We start from the raw sequence: 23,133 nt of genomic DNA, 5'->3' as shown, positions 1-23,133 counted from the left end.
AGGTTAATACAATAGAGGAATTTAAAGCTGCTTGAGGTAGGTACAAGAGTATAATAAATGTAGGAACTTGCCAGGTATAGTAAGTAGCAAATTAGGTGAGGCTAATGGTCCTTAACAATCAGTAACTCACCTACACCCACCTGGGCTCTGAAACTACTTCTCCAGAGGGATCACATCAGAAAACATGTCGAAGTTTAAAGGCCACAAGCTTCCGGTAATGTCATTTATAGACTTGAAAATTATTATATTTCAATATTTTGGCAGCATCTATAACACGTATCATATATATATTGACATTACCTTAATGCAGGGGCGCTCAACTCCAGCCCTCAAGCCCCCCCCCCCCTCCAACAGGTCAGGTTATAAGGATATCCCTGCTTCCGAATAGGTGGCTCAATTGGTCTCTGCTTCAGCACAGGTTGCTCGATCAGTCCCTGCTTCAGCACAGATGGCTCAATCGGATTGAGCCACCTGTGCTGAAGCAATCAGTCTCTGCTTCAGCACAGGTGGCTCAATCAGTCCCTGCTTCAGCACAGATGGCTCAATCTGATTGAGCCATCTGTGCTGAAGCTCTTGGATATCCTGAAAAACAACCTGTCGGGTGTGGGGGGGGGGGGGGGGGGGGGGTTGTAGTTGCCTACACAACTAGCCTGAAATGAGCAGGAGCTGAGAGTCTAACGGCCACTTCATGTCCCCTGCATGGGGTGCGTTCCTTCCATGCTTCTTATTTCAGATGTATTTTTGATGCTTTTGCTATCTTAACCTTTACAGGGCGCCCGAGGGCCACCGGACATCACTTGCTGTTATGTGATCGCTTCAGCAGTGATCATCATATGGCCGTCACCAGAGATGGACGTGTAGGGCGAGCCATTGGTTGGAGGTGTCCGCCCGATCAGCCCCAGGTAAACAAGCATTTCCAATGTGACGTACCTAGTTACGTCAATTGGGTCCCTGGTGCTCCAGGATTGTTATAAGGTCACTGGAGAGGTAATACACGTCAACCTTGAGTTATATCACTATTAACACTTTGCAATTATGTAGGGAAAAAGTGGAAGGGTTGTTCCTCATGCTATCCACAGTAACACTATAATAACGTACCCATCATCCAATTCTAATCACCACCAATATTATTTTTCATTTCCCTGTGTGCCTATTGGTATCGAAAAGCCCCAACCATCCTCCCTTCTGTTGTTAAAGTGGATTACGGCAAATGTAATCACATTAGTAAGAGGGCATCTAGTCTGAGCAGATTAAATACTTTGAGTGTAATTTTAGAGCTGCAAGTCCCTTAGTCTTTCATCCCGTATAAAGTCTTGATATTAGCACAGAGCGTGAAGCTAGCTCTTGATGTGTTACAGGCATGGGACAGGCTGCCTCATTACCACGTAAAAGCAGTGCCTATGTTTTGGAGCTACATGAATGGTATAGGTAATTTTTTTGTATATACTGGTGTCTTGTTCAATGTTGGCAAACGTAACCTGGTCATTCTGGTAACTCGTGGCAAACTCTCCTGTGCTGGACAGCTCTCTGCAGCACGTTGCTCTGAAACGCGATAAGGGCTGCATCAGCATTTAAGTGTTGATACAAAATTATACTGTGGATAGAGGGGAAGGGGGGGTTGGGAGGTGAAAAATGGACAATATTTAATGTATTCTAGATCTGAAAATGTTAGAGTTATTCACAAAAAGTAAAGAAGGATATCTCATTTGTATAGAGTATATTGCAGGTGTGTCTGCTAGATGATATTTGCTTTACTGGATAATATGTTGGCGTTTCGCAGATTGGTCTGGAATGTTTTGTTTAGGTGATGTGAGTGCAAAGGAAGGATTACTGCCCATTGTTAACACCGAGACTTATTATAGATGAGCTTTAATATTGAGATGGGCAGTTTTCTTATGAAGAATTCCCAATGTGTGTGAGACCAACTCTACTGAGACATCAGTAAGACTACGTTCAAAATGCTTGAAAATGACCTCCAGCGTGTGATTGCACCTGTATATCACCAGGAAAGTAGTCATTTTCACTGGGTGTAAAATGCGTTGCACTATTCATCTGTTGTTTTATTTCTTGCATATGAATATTGAGTGTTGTGCTCCTGTTTTACCCAAGAATATGCCAATCTGACAACGTGGAAGGTCTCTGTAGCAGCACCTCATTGCATAGTGGCTGTATTAATGCTTTCTATTCATCTGTATGGATTCACCTCACTCCAAGACTGAGCCACTGATTGAGCCACCATTGCTGAATCTGGGATATCCATAAAACCTGACCTGTTGGAGGGGTTTTGAGGCCTGGAGTTGAGACCCCCTACTGTAGGGCGGTTGATTCCCCTCTCAAGTTTTTTCCCTGCTCGCTCTTTTTTAATCATTTAAAAAATGAGCCCAAGACCTTAATTAAAATGACCTTTCAATTAGTAACATTAGTAGACTTGAAATGGATTCACCAAAGGTTTTTAATGAAATAATTGGCTTTATCAGTTATAAAAAGAAACAGCCCCAGCTGCACGTTTTTTAACCTTTTCTTTTTTTAACATTGTTGGAACCAGGGTAGTTGAACAGCGTTATTTAAACTCCAGGGACCCCTCACCCCCCCCCTCCAGGTTCCCCATATACTTACCAGTCAAGATACTGGTATAAATCTCCCTCCAGGGGAAATAAAATGGTCACCACATCTTATGGCTCCTGCTGGCCAATAGGAAGCTGCAACCGTTCGTCGCAGCATCCTATTGGATAGGCAGTTAAATCCCCTTGAAAAAACAGGAAGTAACACTGGTACCTGGGGAGTCCCTGGGGCTAAAAATGTTTGTGCTCTGGTCCCCCCACCCCCCAGTGACAATCATGTTCATATATTCATTATAGGCAACATAAAACAACATCATATTAATATATGGAAGGTAAGTGGTCTTCTAGTCATAGTCAACCTACCTGTATAACGACTTGCTGGCCACTTGGGCTACTGAAGGCTTGGGGGTCAATTCTATTTACTTAAGAGTGGTAGATAGGCCGATTCCTTTGGTCCATGGATTGCTGCGAATCGGTCTCAAAAAGGGTGATTCATTTTTTGTTTATCACTGACAATCGAATCCACGTCTTGGATTGATAAAATCCACCAGCGGATTGCGGAATCCACGTCTTGGATTGATAAAATCCACCAGCGGATTGCGGAATCCACGTCTTGGATTGATAAAATCCACCAGCGGATTGCGGAATCCACGTCTTGGATTGATAAAATCCACCAGCGGATTGGATCTAATTGTGTTTTTTGATTAATCCGCACGGATTGAAACTGGAACAATCCGATACTGAATTTTACACCGCGGAACGGATTTTGAATGGAAAGTTCAGGATATCCCACAAAACGGATTTTGACCATTTCGCCAGTGTCTGCTGCTAAGCATGGTTAATATAAATATATAAAAAGAGACATTTTTCATGCAAGATCTATAACCCCAACTGATGTGACATGGAACTAATTGCATTGTCTCTTCACAGGTATGTTTTAACCCACTGATTGATCTGCAACCCCGTTTTAAAAGAAATACCCCACCCTGTCTTTATTATTGATCCCTGGTATGTTTAGAATAGCAAAAGTTTTTTATTTTATTAATTTATAAAATGTTTAACCAGGAAGTAATACATTGAGAGTTACCTCTCGTTTTCAAGAGCACAGAGTTAAGACAAATAATACATGGTTACAAATACAGTTACATAAATGAACAGGGTATACATTATATACAAGACATTGCATGCACAGTTAAAGAAAATATATATTATAGGCGTATGAAACAGTTACAGACCAGATTAAAATGTGAGACAGCCTTAGTTTTGAAAGAACTTAAACTGGTGGTGGATGTGAGAGTCTCCGGTAGGTTGTTCCAGTTTTGGGGTGCACAGTAAGAGAAGGAGGAACAGCCGTATACTTTGTTGAGCCTTGGGACCATGAACAGTCTTTTGGAGTCTGATCTCAGATGATAAGTGCTGCATGTGGTAGGGGTGAGGAGCTTGTTCAGATAGATGGGTAGCTTGCCCAGAAAGTATTTGAAGGAAAGACAGGAAAGGTGAACTTTGCGCCTAGACTCAAGTGATGACCAATCTAGTTCTTTGAGCATTTCGCAGTGATGTGTGTTATAGTTGCATTGGAGAACAAAATGGCATATTGAATTGTAGAGGGTGTCAAGTTTGCTAAGGTGGGTTTGGGGTGCTGAGCCATATACTATGTCTCCATAGTCGATAATTGGCATTAGCATCTGCTGTGCGATACGCTTTCTGACCAGGAGACTTAGGGATGATTTGTTCCTGTAAAGTACCCCTAGTTTGGCATAGGTCTTGGATGTCAGGGTATCAATGTGCATCCCGAATGTTAAGTGGGAGTCAAACCATATGCCCAGGTATTTAAAACTAGTAACAGGAGTTAGGGTGGTGTTAGCGTTGGTTCTGATCTGGAGCTCAGTCACTGGAAGCTTTAAAAATTTAGTCTTGGTCCCAAATACCATTGTTACAGTGTTGTCAGTGTTTAAAAACAATTTGTTTTGGGAAATCCAGTTTTCGAGTCTCAAAAAGTCAAAAAGTCAGACTGAAGTATGTGTTGAAGGTCGGAGAGGCTATGGCTGTTAATTGTTAATTGTGTGCTGTTAATTGTCAAACTTGTAACAGGCAGTTTTATTGGGGGGAGGGTTATGTGACTGTTTAGATGTATAAATCTAATACCAGTTTAACGGAAAGCCTTGGCAGGGTAGCATTGGCATCTAAAATGATGCTTCTTAAAGTGATCATCTTTAAGTGAGAATATATAGTTAGACTATAGTTTGACTAGAGGTGACTGAATCTTCTGCAAACTCTTCTACACAAGGCAACAAACGGTGACCTTATCTGACCACACTATGATCCCATACTTGTTAGTTTGCACTTTTAGCCCCCCATGTACACCTTTTTTTACTGCATCCTCTCCCAACACTGACTGTACATAACTCCTCCCCCCCTCAACCATCCCCCTCAAATCCATCTGCAAACCCTGAATAGGCTTTAGCATTGCAATGCAGCAAAACATTTCGGCAAGGAAAAGGCACGCCTCTGTTGTTTAGTCTGCACACACTCACTTGGCTCACAACAGCTTCATGCATCATTACCTACCTCTGTGATAATGAACCTGCTAGTTATCTCAACTCAGTTCTTTCTTGTAGCCTCATGGAAATGTTACTCTCTCTATCCATTACAAACTCCTCCCTCTTGCCCCACACCCAATATCATTACACATCCTGGATTACTCAAACGTCTTGCACTAACTCCTGAATGTTGGTGGAGAACTCTGAAACCTAGCACACCAACCACCGCTCACTCTAACAGCAGAAATGTACAATTTGCAAACAACTGCTCATACTGTTACTCTTTTTAGAAGGTGATATTGAACTTAACCTATGCCCTCCCGTTTCAACTCTGTCCCATACACCTGAGAATACACCCTTCAAATTCCAAAAAGGTCTATCTGTCGCACATACTGTATAAATATTCAGAGCCTGCTGCCCAAACTGGAAGAACTAAGGGCATGGTGCCTTATGCATAAACCCAAAGCCATCATTCTCACAGAAACATGGCTAACCCCTAAAACTCAAGATGTGTCAAGTTTTGCAGCAACTGTGGAGTGGATCCCAGTAGCTGGAAATGGCAGAGCAGGCAGCGAGAGGCGTAGTCGGGGTCAAAGGCAAAAGTCCCGGGCAGGCAGCGAGAGGCATAGTTCAATAGGCAAGCAGGGGTCTGGCAACAATAACAGGAACAACAATGAGCAGCAAGGCAGTGCGCTAGTCTTTCCAGGAAGCACCAGTATAACCAAGCAAGGAGGAACAGGAAGAGGAGGTTTATATAGGGCTGGCTGGAGACATGGGACAGGTGCAGGTGATTATCTCATTATGATCTGTAGTGAGTTGTCTACTGACAAAGGCAGTCAGGATCGGCAGTCCTGGTGGCAGCGAGGAAGAAATGCATAATATGAGCAGGTAGGACCCGAGTTCAATTTCCACCAGGGACGTCTCTGACACTATGCAAATACCGCCATTTAGGGATACTCCATCTCTAGGAAAGATAGGTCAAAGAGAGGAGGAGGGGTGTTATTTTATATTGCAGACACCTTACAATTTACGCTGTTAAATTGTCACTCAAAGCCCACTCTCTTTTGAAATCATAGTTGGCAAAATGTGCCTCCCCTTTTCTAATCACATAATAATTGCTGACATCTACCGCCCCCCTGAGCCCCTCTACAGTCCCTGACTGATATCACCCAGCTTCTTGGCTCAATTTCCTCTCTGAATGAGAAGAGTGAGCTGCTAGTTCTTGGGGATTTCAACTACAATTGGTTTGATTCTAAAAACAACAAAATCCAGATACAACTCAAGTCACTTAACCTAACACAACTAATTTCCCAACCCACACGGACAAACCTGAAATCTCACAACCAATCTCCCTTCTCCCAAGCCTATCCAAAGTCATGGAAAAACTTTCGCCCCAAACACTCTACCGTAACTACCCTGCTAAAAGTTTATAATGAAATCCAGTGTGGTATGGAATGGGGTCAACTCACTGGTGCAATATTCCTAGATTTTGCAAAGGCTTTTGATACTGTTGATCATGCTATCCTGCTTAACAAACTCCAGAGCTGTGGAATAGGGAAGCATGCTTTAAACTGGTTTCAGTCCAACCAATCAGGTAGATCCCAACATGTGCCCATCTCAGGCTCTAACTCCAACCCCCTGGATATCACCTGTGGCGTCCCGCAAGGCTCTGTTCTGGGGCCCCTACTCTTCTCAGTGTTCATCAATAATCTTCCCACAGCTTGTAAGGAAGCTTCAATACACATGTATGCAGATAACACAATCCTATATGCACACAGCCATAGCCTCTCTGACCTTCAACACATACTTCAGTCTGACTTTTTGAGACTCGAAAACTGGATTTCCCAAAATAAACTGTTTTTAAACACTGACAACACTGTAACAATGGTATTTGGGACCAAGACTAAATTTTTAAAGCTTCCAGTGACTAAGCTCCAGATCAGAACCATCGCTAACACCACCCTAACTCCTGTTACTAGTTTTAAATACCTGGGCATATGGTTTGACTCCCACTTAACATTCGGAATGCACATTGATACCCTGACATCCAAAACCTATGCCAAACTAGGTACAGTATACTTTACAGGAACAAATCCTCCCTATGCCTGCTGGTCAGAAAGCGTATCGCACAGCAGATGCTAATGCCAATCATCGACTATGGAGACATAGTATATGGCTCGGCACCCAAACCCACCTTAGCAAACTTGAAACCCTCTACAATTCAATTTGTCATTTCGTTCTCCAATGCAACTACAATACACATCACTGCGAAATGCTCAAAGAACTAGATTGGTCATCACTCGAGTCTAGGCGCAAAGTTCACCTTTCCTGTCTTGCCTTCAAATACTTTCTGGGCAAGCTACCCAGCTACCTGAACAAGCTCCTCACCCCTACCACATGCAGCACTTATCATCTGAGATCAGACTCCAAAAGACTGTTCATGGTCCCAAGGCTCAACAAAGTATCCAGCTGTTCCTCCTTCTCTTACTGTGCACCCCAAAACTGGAACAACCTACCAGAGACTCTCACATCCACCACCAGTTTAAGTTCTTTCAAAACTAAGGCTGTCTAACATTTTAATCTGGTCTGTAACTGTTACATACGCCTATAATATACATCTTCTCTAACTGTGCATGCAATGTATTGCATATAATGTATGCCCTGTTCATTTATGTAACTGTATTTGTAACCATGTATTATTTGTCATATTAACTATGTCCAGGACATACTTGAAAATGAGAGGTAACTCTCAATGTATTACTTCCTGGTAAAACATTTTATAAATAAAATATTTTGCTAGACTGAATTCTCTCCTCTAATCCCAGCAGAATCCAATCCTCTGGCATCCTTCCTGACATTTTCAGTGACCATACAATAGTGTACTGTGTAAGGAAAATTAAACCACCCCAATCCAGCCCTAATGTTCTCCTCAGTAGAATATTTAGGAACTTTAACCCACAGAAGTTTCTGGCTGACCTTACCAACTGCACTTGGTACAGAATCGACTTAATTCCTGACCCCAATTCTGCGCTCGACTATTTCCAATCCGAGTTCTTAAAACTCTGAGATACCCATACTCCACTACGCAGAATAAGAGTACGGGGGGCCCACCTTCCATGGGTTACAACTGACCTTATAGCGATCTACCATTTCAGGGATGCCTTGTGGAAAAGCTACAAAGTAACTGGCACTACTAAGGATCTTAATAACTACAGATGCCTGCGGAATACGTGCACAAGGCAAACAAGGCACGCAAAAGCACAATATTACTCTGACAATCTTCACCAGAATAAATCAAACCAGCTAACTTCTGTAAGGTTATCAACAATATATTCCAGCCCTCTAGCTATCAACAACCATGTAATATTATTTAGGAGGATATTACTCTGACAAATCCCACTGACATTGCAAATGCATTCAATGATCAATTTGTGAGGTGTGCTTCTAACTTATTAGCGAAATGCAACCCAAACCACAAACATGAATCTCATTCTAAGAGTACCCCTATAGCCCCACCCTCTCCCACAATTTTCAATTTGTCCCAGTATCTGAGGAGGAGATTACACAAGCGCTACTCAAATTGAAACTGAGCATCCAACGTGGACCTGATTTATTATAATCTGAGTTCCTAAAACTTGGTGCCCCAGCAATTGCCAAACCAATTGATTCCATAGTCAACTCTATTCTGTCTGCAGGCCATATCCCGAAGACCTGGAAAACTGCCAGAGTTATCCCAATCTTTAAAATTGGGGACAAAAACACTGTCTCAAACTACAGGCCAATCTCTCTTCTCCCAATACTATCCAACGTCATGGAAAAATGTGTTCACTCCCAATTAAGCGATTACTATACCAAGACAAATTTCCCTAGCCAATTCCAATCTGGCTTTCGCCCCAAACACTCCACCATAACTACCCTCCTAAATGTTTGCAATGAGATCCAGTGTGGAATGGAACGGGGACAACTCACTGGTGCAATATTCCTAAATTTTGCAAAGGCTTTTGATACTGTTGATCATGTTATCTTGCTACACAAACTCCAGTGCTCTGGAATAGGGCAGCATGCTTTAAACTGGGGAGATTCCTGAGTGCATGTTTTGGGGTACCAGCAACATTGGCCCCCTTCTACCCAAACACACCCTGACAAAATGTTACCGTAAAATCACCCCTGAAACTCACCACTTGCACATTTCTGCTGGTTAGCACCCCTGCAACAGTAAAAACCCACACATATCTTTATTACACATGCAGTTACATGCCACAATTCCCCAATATGACTCAGGGGCACCCAGCCGGGCCAAATACCTTTATTAATGGCCTGGGTACCCCTTCACCATCACAATTAACAGCTGTTTTCAGGAAGAGAACTGGTACTTTAACCTACATACTACAATAATACATTTCCATAATACATTGCAGGCACCAATGTGTTTAAAGGATATATTGTATAATAGAGTGTGGCACTTTCACTGGTGTTTAGGTTTTTGGTCCTAAAACTCTCATGTTATCGTTTTGTCAAAAGTCGATTCATTTTAGTTTTGGTTTTGTAAAAAATTATGGGGGGAAAAAATTCAGAACACTGAGGATTTTTTGTTCCATTTCTTGCAGATTCTAACCTTTGTGCATGACTTCATGAGATTTGAATTTGCAAAACCCCAAAGTTTGCCCAATTTATTACAATATAAACTAAATCCGAGGATGAGGATTTTTTGGGGGGAGGGGGGGGGGGGGTTGACTTGTATTTAGCTCAAAAATAGTTTAACTGGCAGTTCCAAACAAACTTTGTATTTTGCAAAGTTCAGATTACAAACCTGCAAACCTTCCCCTCCTTAGCTAATAATAACATACAGTAAGTGTGATTTGTCTCCATCAATACTCAGGTTTAAGCAAGAATTTCGAGGCTTAGAGTTGCCCCGAAACAACCCAAGATCTGACATCCACCTCTAACATATTTCACTTGTATGCTCATTAAAGTCTGTTGTTCATTTTTTGTAGACTGCTAGCACAACAGAATATCCCACTATACTATATGAGCTTGAATAAACAGAGGCCCATTACAAACGTATTTTCTACCAGCAAATCAATGGTGTTTTGAACACTTCCTATATTATTTCTGGTGTTTTGTTTCTTTGTTTAACAAAGTATCTTTACACTTTAAATATTTGGGTCGTGAGCGAATTGGATTATCCTATTTTTAGGGCCTGATTCTATAATGCCCACAGCCACTCAGGTGATTGTTGTCCGAATACAGCCCAACACTATAGAATTAACCCCTAAGTATTCAAACTGTCATTGGACGTAATGCATTTTACATTTATTTGAGAAAATATTGTAATCAGCAGTTAGCAGTTTTCTGTCTACGTGTACACTGTATTTGTGCACATATTAACGAATCAGTAATTTAGGGGCTTATTCAATATAATCAAAAGTGGACAATCAGTTGGTGACTGAGCCACTGATTGAGCCACGTGTGCTGAAGCAGGGACATCTTTAAAACCTGACCTGTTGGTGGCCTTTGAGGACTGGAGTTGGCCACGCCTGTGTGGAGTACATTTTCTTCACATAAGAAAAATAGCCAAGGAAAAGAGTGACTGCAGCAAGGAAGGAAATAACTGTGGTTTTAATGCTACATTTCCACTTCCCAGCATGGAATTGCGGCCCGGGCAACATGCTCATAAAGGTGACGTTACCTAAACCAGGAATGGCCGTGATATTTCCTAAGTCAACATGTTATCCTGAAAGCTAATTCTGACCCCAAAATAGAGCTTCTGCAGAAGTAGGGACAGGAGAGGGAAATAACGCCAGGATGTGTTTTTAAATGATGCCTAACCATGCCTTCAAATTCTTTATGGGCAAGCTACCCGTCTATCTGAACAAGCTCCTCACCCCTACCACATGCAGCACTTATCATCTGAGATCTGACTCCAAAAGACTGTTCATGGTCCCAAGGTTCAGCAAAGTATCTGGCCGCTCCTCCTTCTCTTACCGTACACCCCAAAACTGGAACAACCTACCAGAGACTCTCACATCCACCACCAGTTTAAGTTCTTTCAAAACTAAGGCTGTCTCACATTTTAACCTGGTCTGTAACTGTTACATACGCCTATAATATATATTATCTCTTACTGTGCATGCAATGTCTTGTATATAATGTACTGTATAACCCTTCTCACTTATGTAACAATGTATTTGTAACCATGTAATATTTGTCACCATAACTCTGGGGCCAGGACATACTTGAAAACGAGAGGAAACTCCCAATGTATTACTTCCTGGTAAAACATTTGATAAATAAAAAAATAATAAATAATGGCATTGCAGTCATCCTGACATAGCAAAAGTCTTATTTCAGTGGCTGGATAGGAGAAACCCCAAGCTTAGGCATCATTTAAATAATGTAATGTTAAAGGAGTAATCAAAGCGCTTTTTTTAAATGTGTTTTTTACGCAGGATTGAAGCAGGGGATCTCCGAAGCTGAACCCCATTAATTTCAGCTCGGGGGACCCCCTGCTTCCGGACATACTTTCAGCACCTCCGTAATAAGTGCAGGAGTCGTCTCCGACGGAGTTCGCTGGGCTTTAAAGTTTAAAGCTCCCGCATCACATGGACCAATAGGAGCCTGATAATGCCATGGCTTCCGATTGGCCTTCCAGTGTGCTTTAAACAGCCGCCATTAAATGAGCCCTGGTAGCCGAACATAGGGGCTACCTGCACCTAGAACGGAAGTAAGTATGCCCGGAAGCAGGGGGTCCCCAGAGCTGTAATTCTCTGTCACAACGATCACACACTGTGTCAAACAAAAATGTGAATATGGAATATCACTTTAACTCTCACTGTGACTGGAAAATAAATACTTTTAATACAATATCACAAATTGCAAAACACTCCCATGTAACAATGTCATTCGCAACAAACTGTCCGACAACTGAAACACACAAAAATACAAAAACCTCACTATTCTCAAGAAGGCAGCGATGCATGAACGTGGATATCGTGGAAAACACATCACAAACCTATAGCGCAGCGAATAATTATCACTGCCACCTGGATATCAAAGTATTGTATCTACAGGTTGTTGTTGTACATTGCTGTTTGGAACCATCATAACCAATTTATTTTCCTTTTAAATATTTAATTTCTCTGAAACGGCTCAAGCAAATTGTCTGAAAATTGGGTGCACATTGCAAAATAATACATTGAATGTTTTGTATGAAGAATCCGGTCGGTGAGATGTACCGTTGAGTTTTTTTTTTTATCACTTCAAAATAACAAAAAAAGGAATTCCAAGATGGCTGCTGCATGGATTTGGTTGAAATTTCTGGCAGATCTAAGGCTTTGGTCACGCTGCGTCCGGCGGCGCGCGCACGGCCGCGGGCCACCAGCTCCTTTCCTGCAGTCTGGAGGTCCCCGCTGGCTCCTTCAGACGTGGCTGACTACGTGCTGTGACGCGTCAGCCGGCCGATGCTGCAAGCTTCTGGTGATCAGAAGCGCTGACGCGTCATGTGGTGCGGCAATCAGCCAATGAGGAGGGGAGGGAGGCAGCTACGGGGAGGGAAGGGAGGCGGCTAGGGGAGGGAAGGGAGGCGTCTACGGGGAGGGAAGCGGCTACGGGGAGGGAGGGAGGCGGCTACCCTCTCCCCGTGTTTGCTGAGGGGGTGACGGGGCACAGATCCGGTCATTGTCTCTCCCCGAGACAGAGGGGGGGCCGGGAGGGGGGGTTGTGATATCCGCGGGAATACGCAGCCTGAAGAGTGACATTAGCCCCTATCATGGCCGCGCCCCCCCAACCCGTCTTGGCCATGCCCCCCCTCCGCTCCAGCTCCCGCTCCCTACAGACCGCAGGTAGCGGTCAAGTGCCTCTCCACGCGCCGCCTGTCTGCAGTGCGGGCGCGTGGTCTGAGGCAGCGGGGCCTTAGCCTTAGTTAGGACAGCAGAGAGGTATTTCTTCAGAATCGGTCAGGGCGTGTGGACTGTGGAGAGAGAAAACACAAACAAAAAACCAGACACGGAAAAGAACGCACCCAAAGCGTCCACAAAGTCCCGCTGAAGTCGTCGTCGCTTCGCTCGGTCGCTCGTACAAATAGAGACTGCTCTCATGAATGATTTGCAAATGGATAAAAAGAAGTTTAATTGAATAAATCAGTCCAGACATAGAATCTGGAAGTTGGCAACATGGGAAGTGAGTGCCTTTGCTATTTTAATTGGTTTAAGCTGATGTAAACCCTAATAAAAGTATTTAAACCAAAATAAGGTAGTTCTACCTTTTAATGGCTAATTTGTCATAAAGTCAAAAGTGTGCAAGCTTGAACGGAAATAACATGTCATATGTACAATATACCAGGCTCACGTCCTAGTAAGATTGGATATACAGATGTAAATTAGTGTGGTACAAAAAGTGACATAGCAATGACAACAACGAAATGTAAATAATGAAGTTATTGGCAAGTTACGTGGGGCTGCATCCTTCAATCAATACAGGCATCTTAGTGACTGAACATGTAGGAACATATTTATATATTAGCCCTAATCCAGCAACTCAATAATTAATACAATATGCTTTTTATTTCGTTTTTGATATGAAGAAAAGAATCCAGAAATGTCATGGTCATACAGTATCTTCCCTTCTGTGTTTCTCTTATTCCCAGAAAGTTTGTCCAGGAATGCCCCAGCGGTCTCATCACTCTCCACGAATTTCGAAAGTATTTTTGTGATAACACGGTGGGTGACGAGTCGTCGGAATACGCTGAGATGATATTTCGCACTTTAGATAACAATGGGGTAAGGAAGACGGAGATGTAGGAGTTAAGTTACCTTCTAGATAGAAAAAAATCAGAAAAAATGTGTGTGGTGCTCTCAAGACAATACTTAAGCCAATTAAATTGATAACAGGAAGACAACCCTTAAATGAGTATATATATATATATATATATAGTGTCTCTAGGAATGTAGCCCGGTAATGACAATCCCACAGACCAGGTAGTAAGGAAATGTCAGTGACACCTGCAGGTGACCGGTAGATGGAACATCCTAATGACAAACTGTATTGTAATAAGGGCAAAATGGAACGAACTCACTTGGGAATCTTCATCCACCATAAGCAGTAAGTCCAGTTGGGTTCCAGTGTCCAGGGTTGAATGTGCCTCCGTATGCGGTAGTCAGAATGTGGAACAGGGAAAAAACGAAGCACCAAGTCCAGCTGTAGAGTAGCAATAACACCAACAGGGATACGTACCAAAAATAAGCTATTTATTAGGATCCAGGCAAAGTAACAAACACACCTACGCGTTTCGGACCTCTACAGTCCTTTATCAAGGTGAATTCTTCGTTTTTTCCCTGTTCCACATTCTACCTTCTAGATAGTAAGTTCCTTGGGGCAGAGACATCCTTTATCGGGGAGGGGGGGGGGGGCAACTCCAGTCCTCAAGGGCCACCAACAGATCAGGTTTTCAGGATATCTCTGCTTCAGCACAGGTGGCTCAATCAGTGGCTCAGTCTTTGTGCTGAAGCAGGAATATCCTGAAAACCTTATCTGTTGGTGGCCCTTGAGGACTGGAGTTGCCCATCCCTGGAATAAAGAGCCCGGCTTGATCTAAGGCCCAAATCCACAGAGTTCTGTTACTGACTTGACGAGGCCTTCCAAAGACTACATAATTGTCCACTTTCCTCCTTCTGTGCGGGAAGGGTTTGCAGTTCTGTGTTTATTACTGCATGAGCAAGCCAAACGTTGCCCTAGGTCAGTGTACATTTCCATCACTTCTCCTCCCGTGGGAACAGGAGGCAGTTTCGTTTCTCTGTAATCTGGCTCCCTCTAGCACATCTCTTATTAATAACACTTCTTTGGAAAAGATCATTTGGCCATTTATTATTATTATAAAAAGGTTGTAATACGGAGCACTAGGCATAGCCTTTTATATTGTTTTACATTCCCAGACTTTACAAGTCCATATCTTCCTTGTTATATAATGGCAGGACTTTCACTCACGTAGATCAACATCCATGTAAATATGTTAGTTACAGTAAGCATGACCAGGGTAAGTGCAATTAATAAAACATGCACCGTAAAATTCAATTTAGCATTATTCTCATACATCTCAATGTAACCCAACTGTCTCATAGGGAGAAGAAGCGTCTCAGTGAGTAAAGACACTGATTGGCACTGAGTTTGTAACAGGGGAATCTGGTTAAATTCCTGGTGTTGGCTCCTTGTGACCTTGGGCAAGTCACTTTATCTCCCTGTGCCTCAGGCACCAAAAAACATAGATTGTAAGCTCCACGGGGCAGGGACTTGTGCCTGCAAAATGTCTCTTTAAAGCGCTACGTAAAACTAGCAGCGCTATACAAGAACATGCTATTATTATTATTATTATAATACACCTGTACAATTCATACTAAAGATTCTCTGGGAAGTTAATTAACTTCAACACTTTCTGCTTCATCTTTAAACAATTGTGCAATATTTGATAGAATGGAAGCACTTCACCACTAAAACAAATTGTCCATAATTACTGGCCACAAAAAGTTTAACTGACATTCAACTTGATTTGTAAACTTCAAACCAAAAAGGTCGTGAAACAAACATCAATAAATTTCCATGTCTTTCCCGCAGCTAAGAACATCTATTTTTTAATGGTAACAAATTAAGGGAAATTATTTCCAAGCTGAACAATCAATTCAGCTCAGTATATAATGATTCGTTCTTCTTGCCTTTTAGGATGGTGTAGTGGACTTCCGGGAATATGTCACAGCAATCAGCATGCTTGTACAAGGGTCTCCAGAGGAGAAGCTGAAGTGGTCTTTTAGGCTGTATGACAAGGACAGAGATGGGGCCATCACTCGCGCTGAGATGCTGGAGATAATGAAGGTTAGCACAGAGATTTAAGGCTCAACTTAATTCTGTAATCGGCTTTAATTACTGCTGCTCCAATTGTGAGAGTCACATAAAACTAAAGAATGAAAGAACAGCGTATCCTGAATCAATATATTTAGGGCTTTCCTCCAATACTATTCTGGTGGCTCCGAAGTGTGACCGTGCGCTTTAGAAGGGGATTGGCATGCTATTCTGTAAGCCATTCTCACATGTCCAAACCGCGTCTAAACTGAGTCCGATCGGTTTGTCAAAAAAGCCTCAAACTCACATTTTTTGCCCACAACTGCAATTCTCATAGCTCTGTTATGTAAACAGCTGCTAAAAATGTACATTTTTTAAGCAGCCATTCAAGCTGCTGTTTTTGAAATATTTTTGTTCCCTTCCAATATGTTCATCAATACAATCTGCACACTGACAAGTGATTCGCTAAGCTGCCGATTGATCCGTTCTCCTGTGATCGATCGGCGCAGATTCAGCACGGAGGTTCACTAAATCAGGGTCAGTGCTGCAGAAGAGTACCCAAGATGCAAAGTTCTGTGTGGAAGATCATGTGACCAGGCAGGCACTAGATTAAATTGGTGCACTGCTAAAGAGAGGGCAAAAGGGGAAGGGGATGTAACTTTGTAAATGGTTGCTATAGAAACAAAAATGCTTGTTACATTAAAATACATTAAAAATGTCTTTACATTTTTATTTTTTTATTTAAATGCTACAAGTATTTTCTCAGTACAGAACTGATTTATTTAAAAAAAAAAAACATTACAAAAACAAACACATGTAGGATATTGGGATGGCGAGATTGGTGTTGCAAGTTACATCCAGAGCCTGAAATATGAGTTTGGATGAGCGAGCAAACCCCATGTCAGACTGGGGATGGAGTTAGCACCTCAGGTCATTCCGCTTCTGAAGCACGTACAAGCTGCGCCGTTTGGCTGTTAAATCGTGCGGTTTGTCACTTTTTTTAAGAAGCGGTTTAGAAGAAGCGGTTTAGAAGAAGTGGTTTAGAAGAAGCGGTTTACAATAGAGAACATCGTTTTTTTCTCTCGCATTTCATACCGCTTCTTGTGAACCTGACAAACCGCGCGGTTTGGAAATGAAAACTTAGGGAACTGCCAGAGTAGCCCCTTAGAGTGTGGTCTGGTATGAAGTGCTCCTTGCTTTTCTCAGTAGACCTCTACTCAGCATAGTGAGACGCTGGTAATGCGTAGTTAACGATTTATTAACGCAGGGGTACTCAACTTCAGTCCTCTAGATCACCCCCAACAGGTCAGGTTTTCAGGATATCCCTGCTTCAGCACAGGTGTCTCAACCAGTCCCTGCTTCAGCATAGGTGCCTCAATCTTTGACTGAGCCACTGATTGAGCTACCTGTGCTGAAGCAGGGATATCCTTAAAATCTGCCCTGTTGAGGGATATGGGGCAGAGGTACACAAACTGGGGGGGTGCAGTGCTTACAGAGGCCCCCACACTCTTCCCGAAGGCATTTAAATTAAATGCCAGGGGGAGCGGCAAAGGCCTCTCTCCGGTCCCTTACTTTGGCTCAGACGGCTTCTGGCGACACGTTGCCATGGCAAAGCGGTGTCAAATGACGCCGCAGGGGTAACCTGACGCCACGTTGCCATGGTAATGTGACGACACATGACGCCGTGACGTCAAAATGCCGGAGCCAATGTAAGAAGGGGGGATGGGCACGAGCAGGGGGGGAGAGCTGGCAGGGGGGCGCAGGGGAGAAAGAGCACACGCATTAACGGTTAATTATGTGTCCAAACTCGCTTATAACCATATGAATTAGAAGCTGTAGAGTCTACTTGCAGTTCTGTTAAAAAATGATTTAGAGACACAATCTCTTTTGCCCTTATCAGTTTCTTCTTGCTATAAAACAGAGCGGCCTTCTAAACCTAACCAAGCTTCCCGTGGCAAAGCAGAGGAACGTCTGTGGCCTGCTAATTACTCTGACAACGTGTTGTGGCTTTATAATATATAATAGTGATTCTTTTTTTTAGCACACTTGTTCTTATCAAATGCCACCTCATTGATTTGATGAAATAAATAAAGTAGATTGAATGTTATATTAATGGAGGAACTGCAAAAACATTTGTGTAAATGCACATTCATTGTAAAAAAATAAATACATTTCCATAGTTGCACCTTCTTCCGGGGCGGTCACAAACCCACGTATTTCAGGCCCAATCTGCACTCACCGGTATCCTTTCTCCGGAGAAATCATCAGATGATGCAATGAGGCGAGGAAACAGGGAACTGCGGTTCCATGTAGCATCGAAGAAATACAATGTATCCCCTCCGCACTCATAAACAGCTTACCGACACAAGTGTAATATCAAGCTTTAATAGCAGAGTAACAAGCGACACAACACAATGTTTCGGAGTAAGCCTTCATCAGGTCTTCGCACCCGATGAAGGGGTTACCCCGAAACATTGTGTTCTGTACGCTTGTAACCCTGCTATTAAAGCTTGATATTACACTTGCGTCGGTAAGCTGTTTATCAGTACGGAGTGGATACAGTCGATTTCTTGACGGTCTGATATCATAATCATAGATTTCTTGGTTCGCAGCACAGTATTGTCACAGTTTTTTTTATTTTATTTATTATTTTCCCTTTCCACAATGAAAACAAAATAACACATTACACAACATGCTTTACAAATGTGTTGAAACGTCTTGTGTTAGGGAGACAGAAAAGCAGAGTTATTCAATGCGTGTCTGGATTTTAATAACAGTATAGAACTGCCATGAAGATGAGCTGACTTTTGACCAGTAACATTTCAGTGATTATTTCTCCTCTGTAGGCAGTGTACAAAATGACCTTGGCCGCTTCTATTAATAAGGCAGAGTCACTGACAGCAGAGGAGTGTACTAACCGGCTTTTTATACGACTGGACAAAGACCAAGATGGTAAGTTGAATAGGGAAATAAATACTAATATTAGATCACACTGATGCTACAGTCATAGATTGAGATGATAATATACAACTGGGATTAAACGTGAATGTAAAACTGTACTAGGATAAGTGCTAGAAGCTCATTATCCTATTGACCAGAGGGTTTATAAATCAGTTCCCCCAGCCCTGTTCAGTTGTCCAAACCTCCAGACTCCAGAGGCTGACCAAACTGCAGTTTCTCCATACTCGTCAATGTGGCTGTCAGTAAGGGATAATAATTCTATGAGCAATGAATTAAAGGTCCTGCCACTCGGGTTACGGGGAACTAGAAAGCTGAGGACTAAAGCAGTAGCACTTCAGTAGTGACAGGCGGAGAAGACCCACAATTAAGACTGATCCCGTTCAAAATGTTGTGATTATTTCTATAAACATACAGTATAATGTGCAATAACTTTTTGAAGGATGGAAAGAGAGCTAGAGAGAGAAGTGAAGGGATGAATCAAGGTAGCTACGCATAATTGTAATGGGGGAAGGATAGCATGAAGGTGAGTCCTTTCTTCACTAGAATCACAGTTTGGTTCACAATTCTGATGCGATTTCTGTAAACACTCCTGGTACATTCCGTCATTGAAATGCTTTCCTTTTCAGCTATGATCAGTCTTCAGGAATTCATAGACGGGTCTCTAGATGACGACTGGATTCGGGACATGTTGGAATGTGACCTAAGCACTGTGGAAATATAAAGACCTCACCAATACATTCATCTACATCACACGTCCAATGAGGACATATTTACAGGACCACAGGATAGTGATTTCGGTACTGAACAATAAAATAATTACCTGAAAACGTTCACATGTTCACCTTTAATCTTTCACATCCTCGCTTGGGAAGCGATTTTTTTTTACTGTTTTAAGTGAGCTAGTTCAGTGATTATTACAGTTCAATAAAAGCGTAGAGATGGTCAATCATTCTACACAAGCACAAGCTGCAAATTTGGTTCCAACCAAAATGTCATATCACAACTCTAATGGGACCGAAATACTAAGAGGAGTCGTCCATCAGATTCCCAGCTGCAACACGGCAAACAAAGTATACCAAATGTATATATAAAGGAACATTTCCAATGAAACAAATGTAGCGCTTTTGTGTGGTAAATCTGTTGCTGTTTTCCGCCAAAGTTTGCCCCCTGAAGACTTTGATAAATAGCCCCCCTCTTCCCCAGATGTGATTTATTACATTTTTACCACTTTGTACATAAATCTTTTTATTTACCCTTAGGCTACGGTCCAGGTGTCGCGCTGCACGCGCACCTGCCAGGCTGGCGGTCTGTGCAGAGCTGCAGGGGAAAAGATGGGGGAGCCGCGTCCATGACGTCACCCGGAAGGTTCGCCCTCATTGGCTGAACCCCCGAGGGGCGTGGCCAGTGCTCTGTCGCCAGTTCTGAAGATAGTTTTACTGTCTTCAGAAAAATCTGGTCACGCAAAGCGGCGCCCAAGGCAGCTAGCGGGCCCGGCCCCATTGAGGTGCGGTTCTTGTCCCTGCAGCGCTGCAGCAGGCACCGGGGACCTAGCCTAACTCAGTCTGCTGTATGTCGTTCTTGAGTAGGAACTACTGTTCTGTAAACTGTGCTTAAAAATAAATGTATGTCTCTGAATTCTGCCCAAAACAAGAATTGCCAATCTTTGCAAACGTGGCACCCATCTAAGTATTTGTTTAACATACATTAAGCAAATGGGGAACACAATATTAAGTGAATCCCTCTTAGCTGCTCCATGTGGGGACTATGGAAATAAATATTATTGGCACATTTCAATCTTTCCAAAAAATACTCAGACATTTTCACTTCATAGCATAAAATTTCAGCAAGTGACGTATTCCTGACCACAAGGCCGCCAACAGGGGGGGGAAAGCTGGGACTCCTGTCCTGGGCCTGGTGAGTCAGGGGGCCCGGGCCCCCTGCTGGCCAACAAGTCAGTAAGGGAAACACAAATGAATAACTTAAGCTGTAGAGCCAATAAGGGCCTTCCTGGTGGGTGGGGACTAGCAGCTGATATAAGTAACTGCACAGGAGGGAAAAACATTTGATTCTTCCCGGCTATGCAGCTGCTTATTCCTACTCTGTCCTAGCACCCAGGGCCCGCTGCTGCCACCCAGTATTCTCTCCACTCTCACTTCCCCCCATACCGATTTGAGGTGCAAATACTACCTTCACAGGGCCCCCCTGCAGGCCACCTCAAAGCTCCTTCATAGAGCCCCTCCATTTGACATTGCAGTCCCCTTCACATGGACCCACGGTGGGCTGTCTCAAGGCCCCTCTGTGGGTCATTTCTGTTCCCTTCACATCCCCCTCCTTGAGCCTCCCTCTGCAGGCCCACTCTGGACTGTCTCAAGGCCCCTCCGTGGGACATTGCAGTCCCCTTCACCTGGACCCTCTGTGGACCATTACAGGCCCATTCAAAGGGGCCCTCTGTTGGCTGTCTCAAGGCCCCTCTGTGGGCCGTTGCAGTTCCCTTCATAGCCCCCTCCTTGAGCTCACCACCCATGTGTTCCTGCTTCCTCCTCCAGCCCTCCACTCCATACCAAGGTACTGTAACTCCCCTCCGCCAATACCTCTTTCCCTCACCCCCTTACCGAATACCTCACCCCCATACCTTGCCCCCAACCCCTCCTTGCCCTTCCCACCTTTTCTGCCGTTCACCCCCCTTGCCCCATATCTTTCCCCGATACTATTTCTCACAATTACCCCATACCTCCACCCCCTTACCCCATACCTTTTTTCCCTCTTCACCCAGGCCAATACCTCCACCCCTTACCACCATCATTATTCCACCCTTACCCTATGCCTATATTCCCCGCTCCACCCTATACCTATTTTCCCCTCCCCATATACCTATTTATACCCTCTACCCTATACCTATTCCCCCCTTACAAATTGCCTATTTCCCTCTCCCTTACCCGATACATATCCTCCTCTCATACCTTTTTTCTGCCTTTCACCCCCCTTACTCCATACCCTTTCCCCCATACCTATTTTTATCCTTACCCCATACCTCTACCTCCTTACCCCATACCTCTACCTCTTTACTCCATACCCCATACCTCTACCTCCTTACCCCATACATCTACCTCTTTACCCCATACCTCTACCTCCTTACCCCATACCTTTTTTCCCTCCTCACCCAGGCCAATACCTCCACCCCTTACCCCATAATTATTATCCCCCCTTACCCTAAACCTATATTTCCCCTTACCCTATAACTATTTCTCCCCCCTTTCCCTGTACCTGTCCCCCCTTATCCTGTACCTATTTCCCTCCCCTTACCCTATACCTATCCTTCCCACCATACCTATTTTACCACCCCTATCCCATACCTTTTTGTGTGCCAAAAGTCCTGCGTTTTCAAGAAAAATATCTAAAGAAAGTATAAATCTAACAAAAGTATCAGTGTAATTGGCTTCTTTGGAAATATGTAATCACTCTTAAAGTAAAAGTAAATAGGGGGAGAGAGGGGGTATATGAGGGGGAGAGGGTATAAGGGAGGGAGGCGGGAGATACATGGGGGATGATGGTGTGAGAAGGGGGAGAGAAATAGAGGGGGTAAGAGCAAGGGGGTGGGGGGGTGAGTGTAAGAGGGTGCTCACAAGGATCCTGACATGGGGGGCCCAGTGGAAACTAGTCCGGGGCCCCACGAAAGCGGTCGGCAGCCCTGCCTGACCAGTTCTATCAGGACATTCTTTTATGGGTCAGCTGGTCAGCACTGCAAAGCCCACTGTCTAATATCTATTAAAGTGCCTTGTGTGGTTCCATGCATGTTGAATTACTTTGATGATTTCTCCACACTGCAGGTCAAACCAACAGCTACGAGAGTAAACCTGATGCTCAATAACAGAACAAACTGATCATTAGAATTTCGCTGTTAATTGTGTTTCATTTTAAATAAACTTTATTTGAATACAACTTTTTAAACAGTCCATTTTCTGCTTTTCTGCATTTATTCTTGATTTTCCTTCCTATTCTTTTCGAGAACTGTATTGATTTTGTGTCTTTTGTTAATAATTTCTTGTCGTTTTGACTTCTAAGGAGAACGGGAAACGACAGAATGGTAAATATTTTACAGCTGGTTAGATTCCCTGGTTTTGCAAAACTTGACTGGCAGTTAATGTGGGATTGAGATCTGATACCCCTTACTGACGCTTATAAAGGCATACCCCAGTTTAATAACCCCCTCACTTTAAGTACACTCGCGAGTAAGGACATATCGC

General features: G+C 43.3%; 1 protein-coding gene across 5 annotated transcripts; it reads left to right on the top strand.

The window, feature by feature from the left end:
- The first annotated feature begins 1,293 nt into the window (after window positions 1-1,293).
- Window positions 1,294-22,103, top strand: LOC142496243 (guanylyl cyclase inhibitory protein-like). Of its 5 annotated transcripts, none has more exons than XM_075602825.1 (6): window positions 1,294-1,422; window positions 13,746-13,878; window positions 15,812-15,961; window positions 17,829-17,897; window positions 18,775-18,880; window positions 19,516-22,098. In XM_075602825.1, exons 2-6 carry the CDS (start codon window positions 13,849-13,851, stop codon window positions 19,608-19,610), a joined length of 450 nt encoding a protein of 149 aa, XP_075458940.1. In that variant the 5' UTR covers window positions 1,294-1,422; window positions 13,746-13,848; the 3' UTR covers window positions 19,611-22,098. The 5 variants fall into 5 exon arrangements, with proteins under 5 accessions (XP_075458940.1, XP_075458937.1, XP_075458938.1 ...); XM_075602822.1 differs by having other exon boundaries at window positions 1,298-1,428; window positions 19,516-22,103; XM_075602823.1 differs by having other exon boundaries at window positions 1,298-1,428; window positions 17,850-17,897; window positions 19,516-22,099.
- The last annotated feature ends 1,030 nt before the right edge of the window (window positions 22,104-23,133 follow it).

Source organism: Ascaphus truei, chromosome 5 (assembly GCF_040206685.1).
Source record: "Ascaphus truei isolate aAscTru1 chromosome 5, aAscTru1.hap1, whole genome shotgun sequence".
Lineage (NCBI taxonomy): Eukaryota > Metazoa > Chordata > Amphibia > Anura > Ascaphidae > Ascaphus > Ascaphus truei.
The sequence above is the reverse complement of the archived record's forward strand: the minus strand, read 5'-3'. Positions and strand labels throughout refer to the sequence as shown.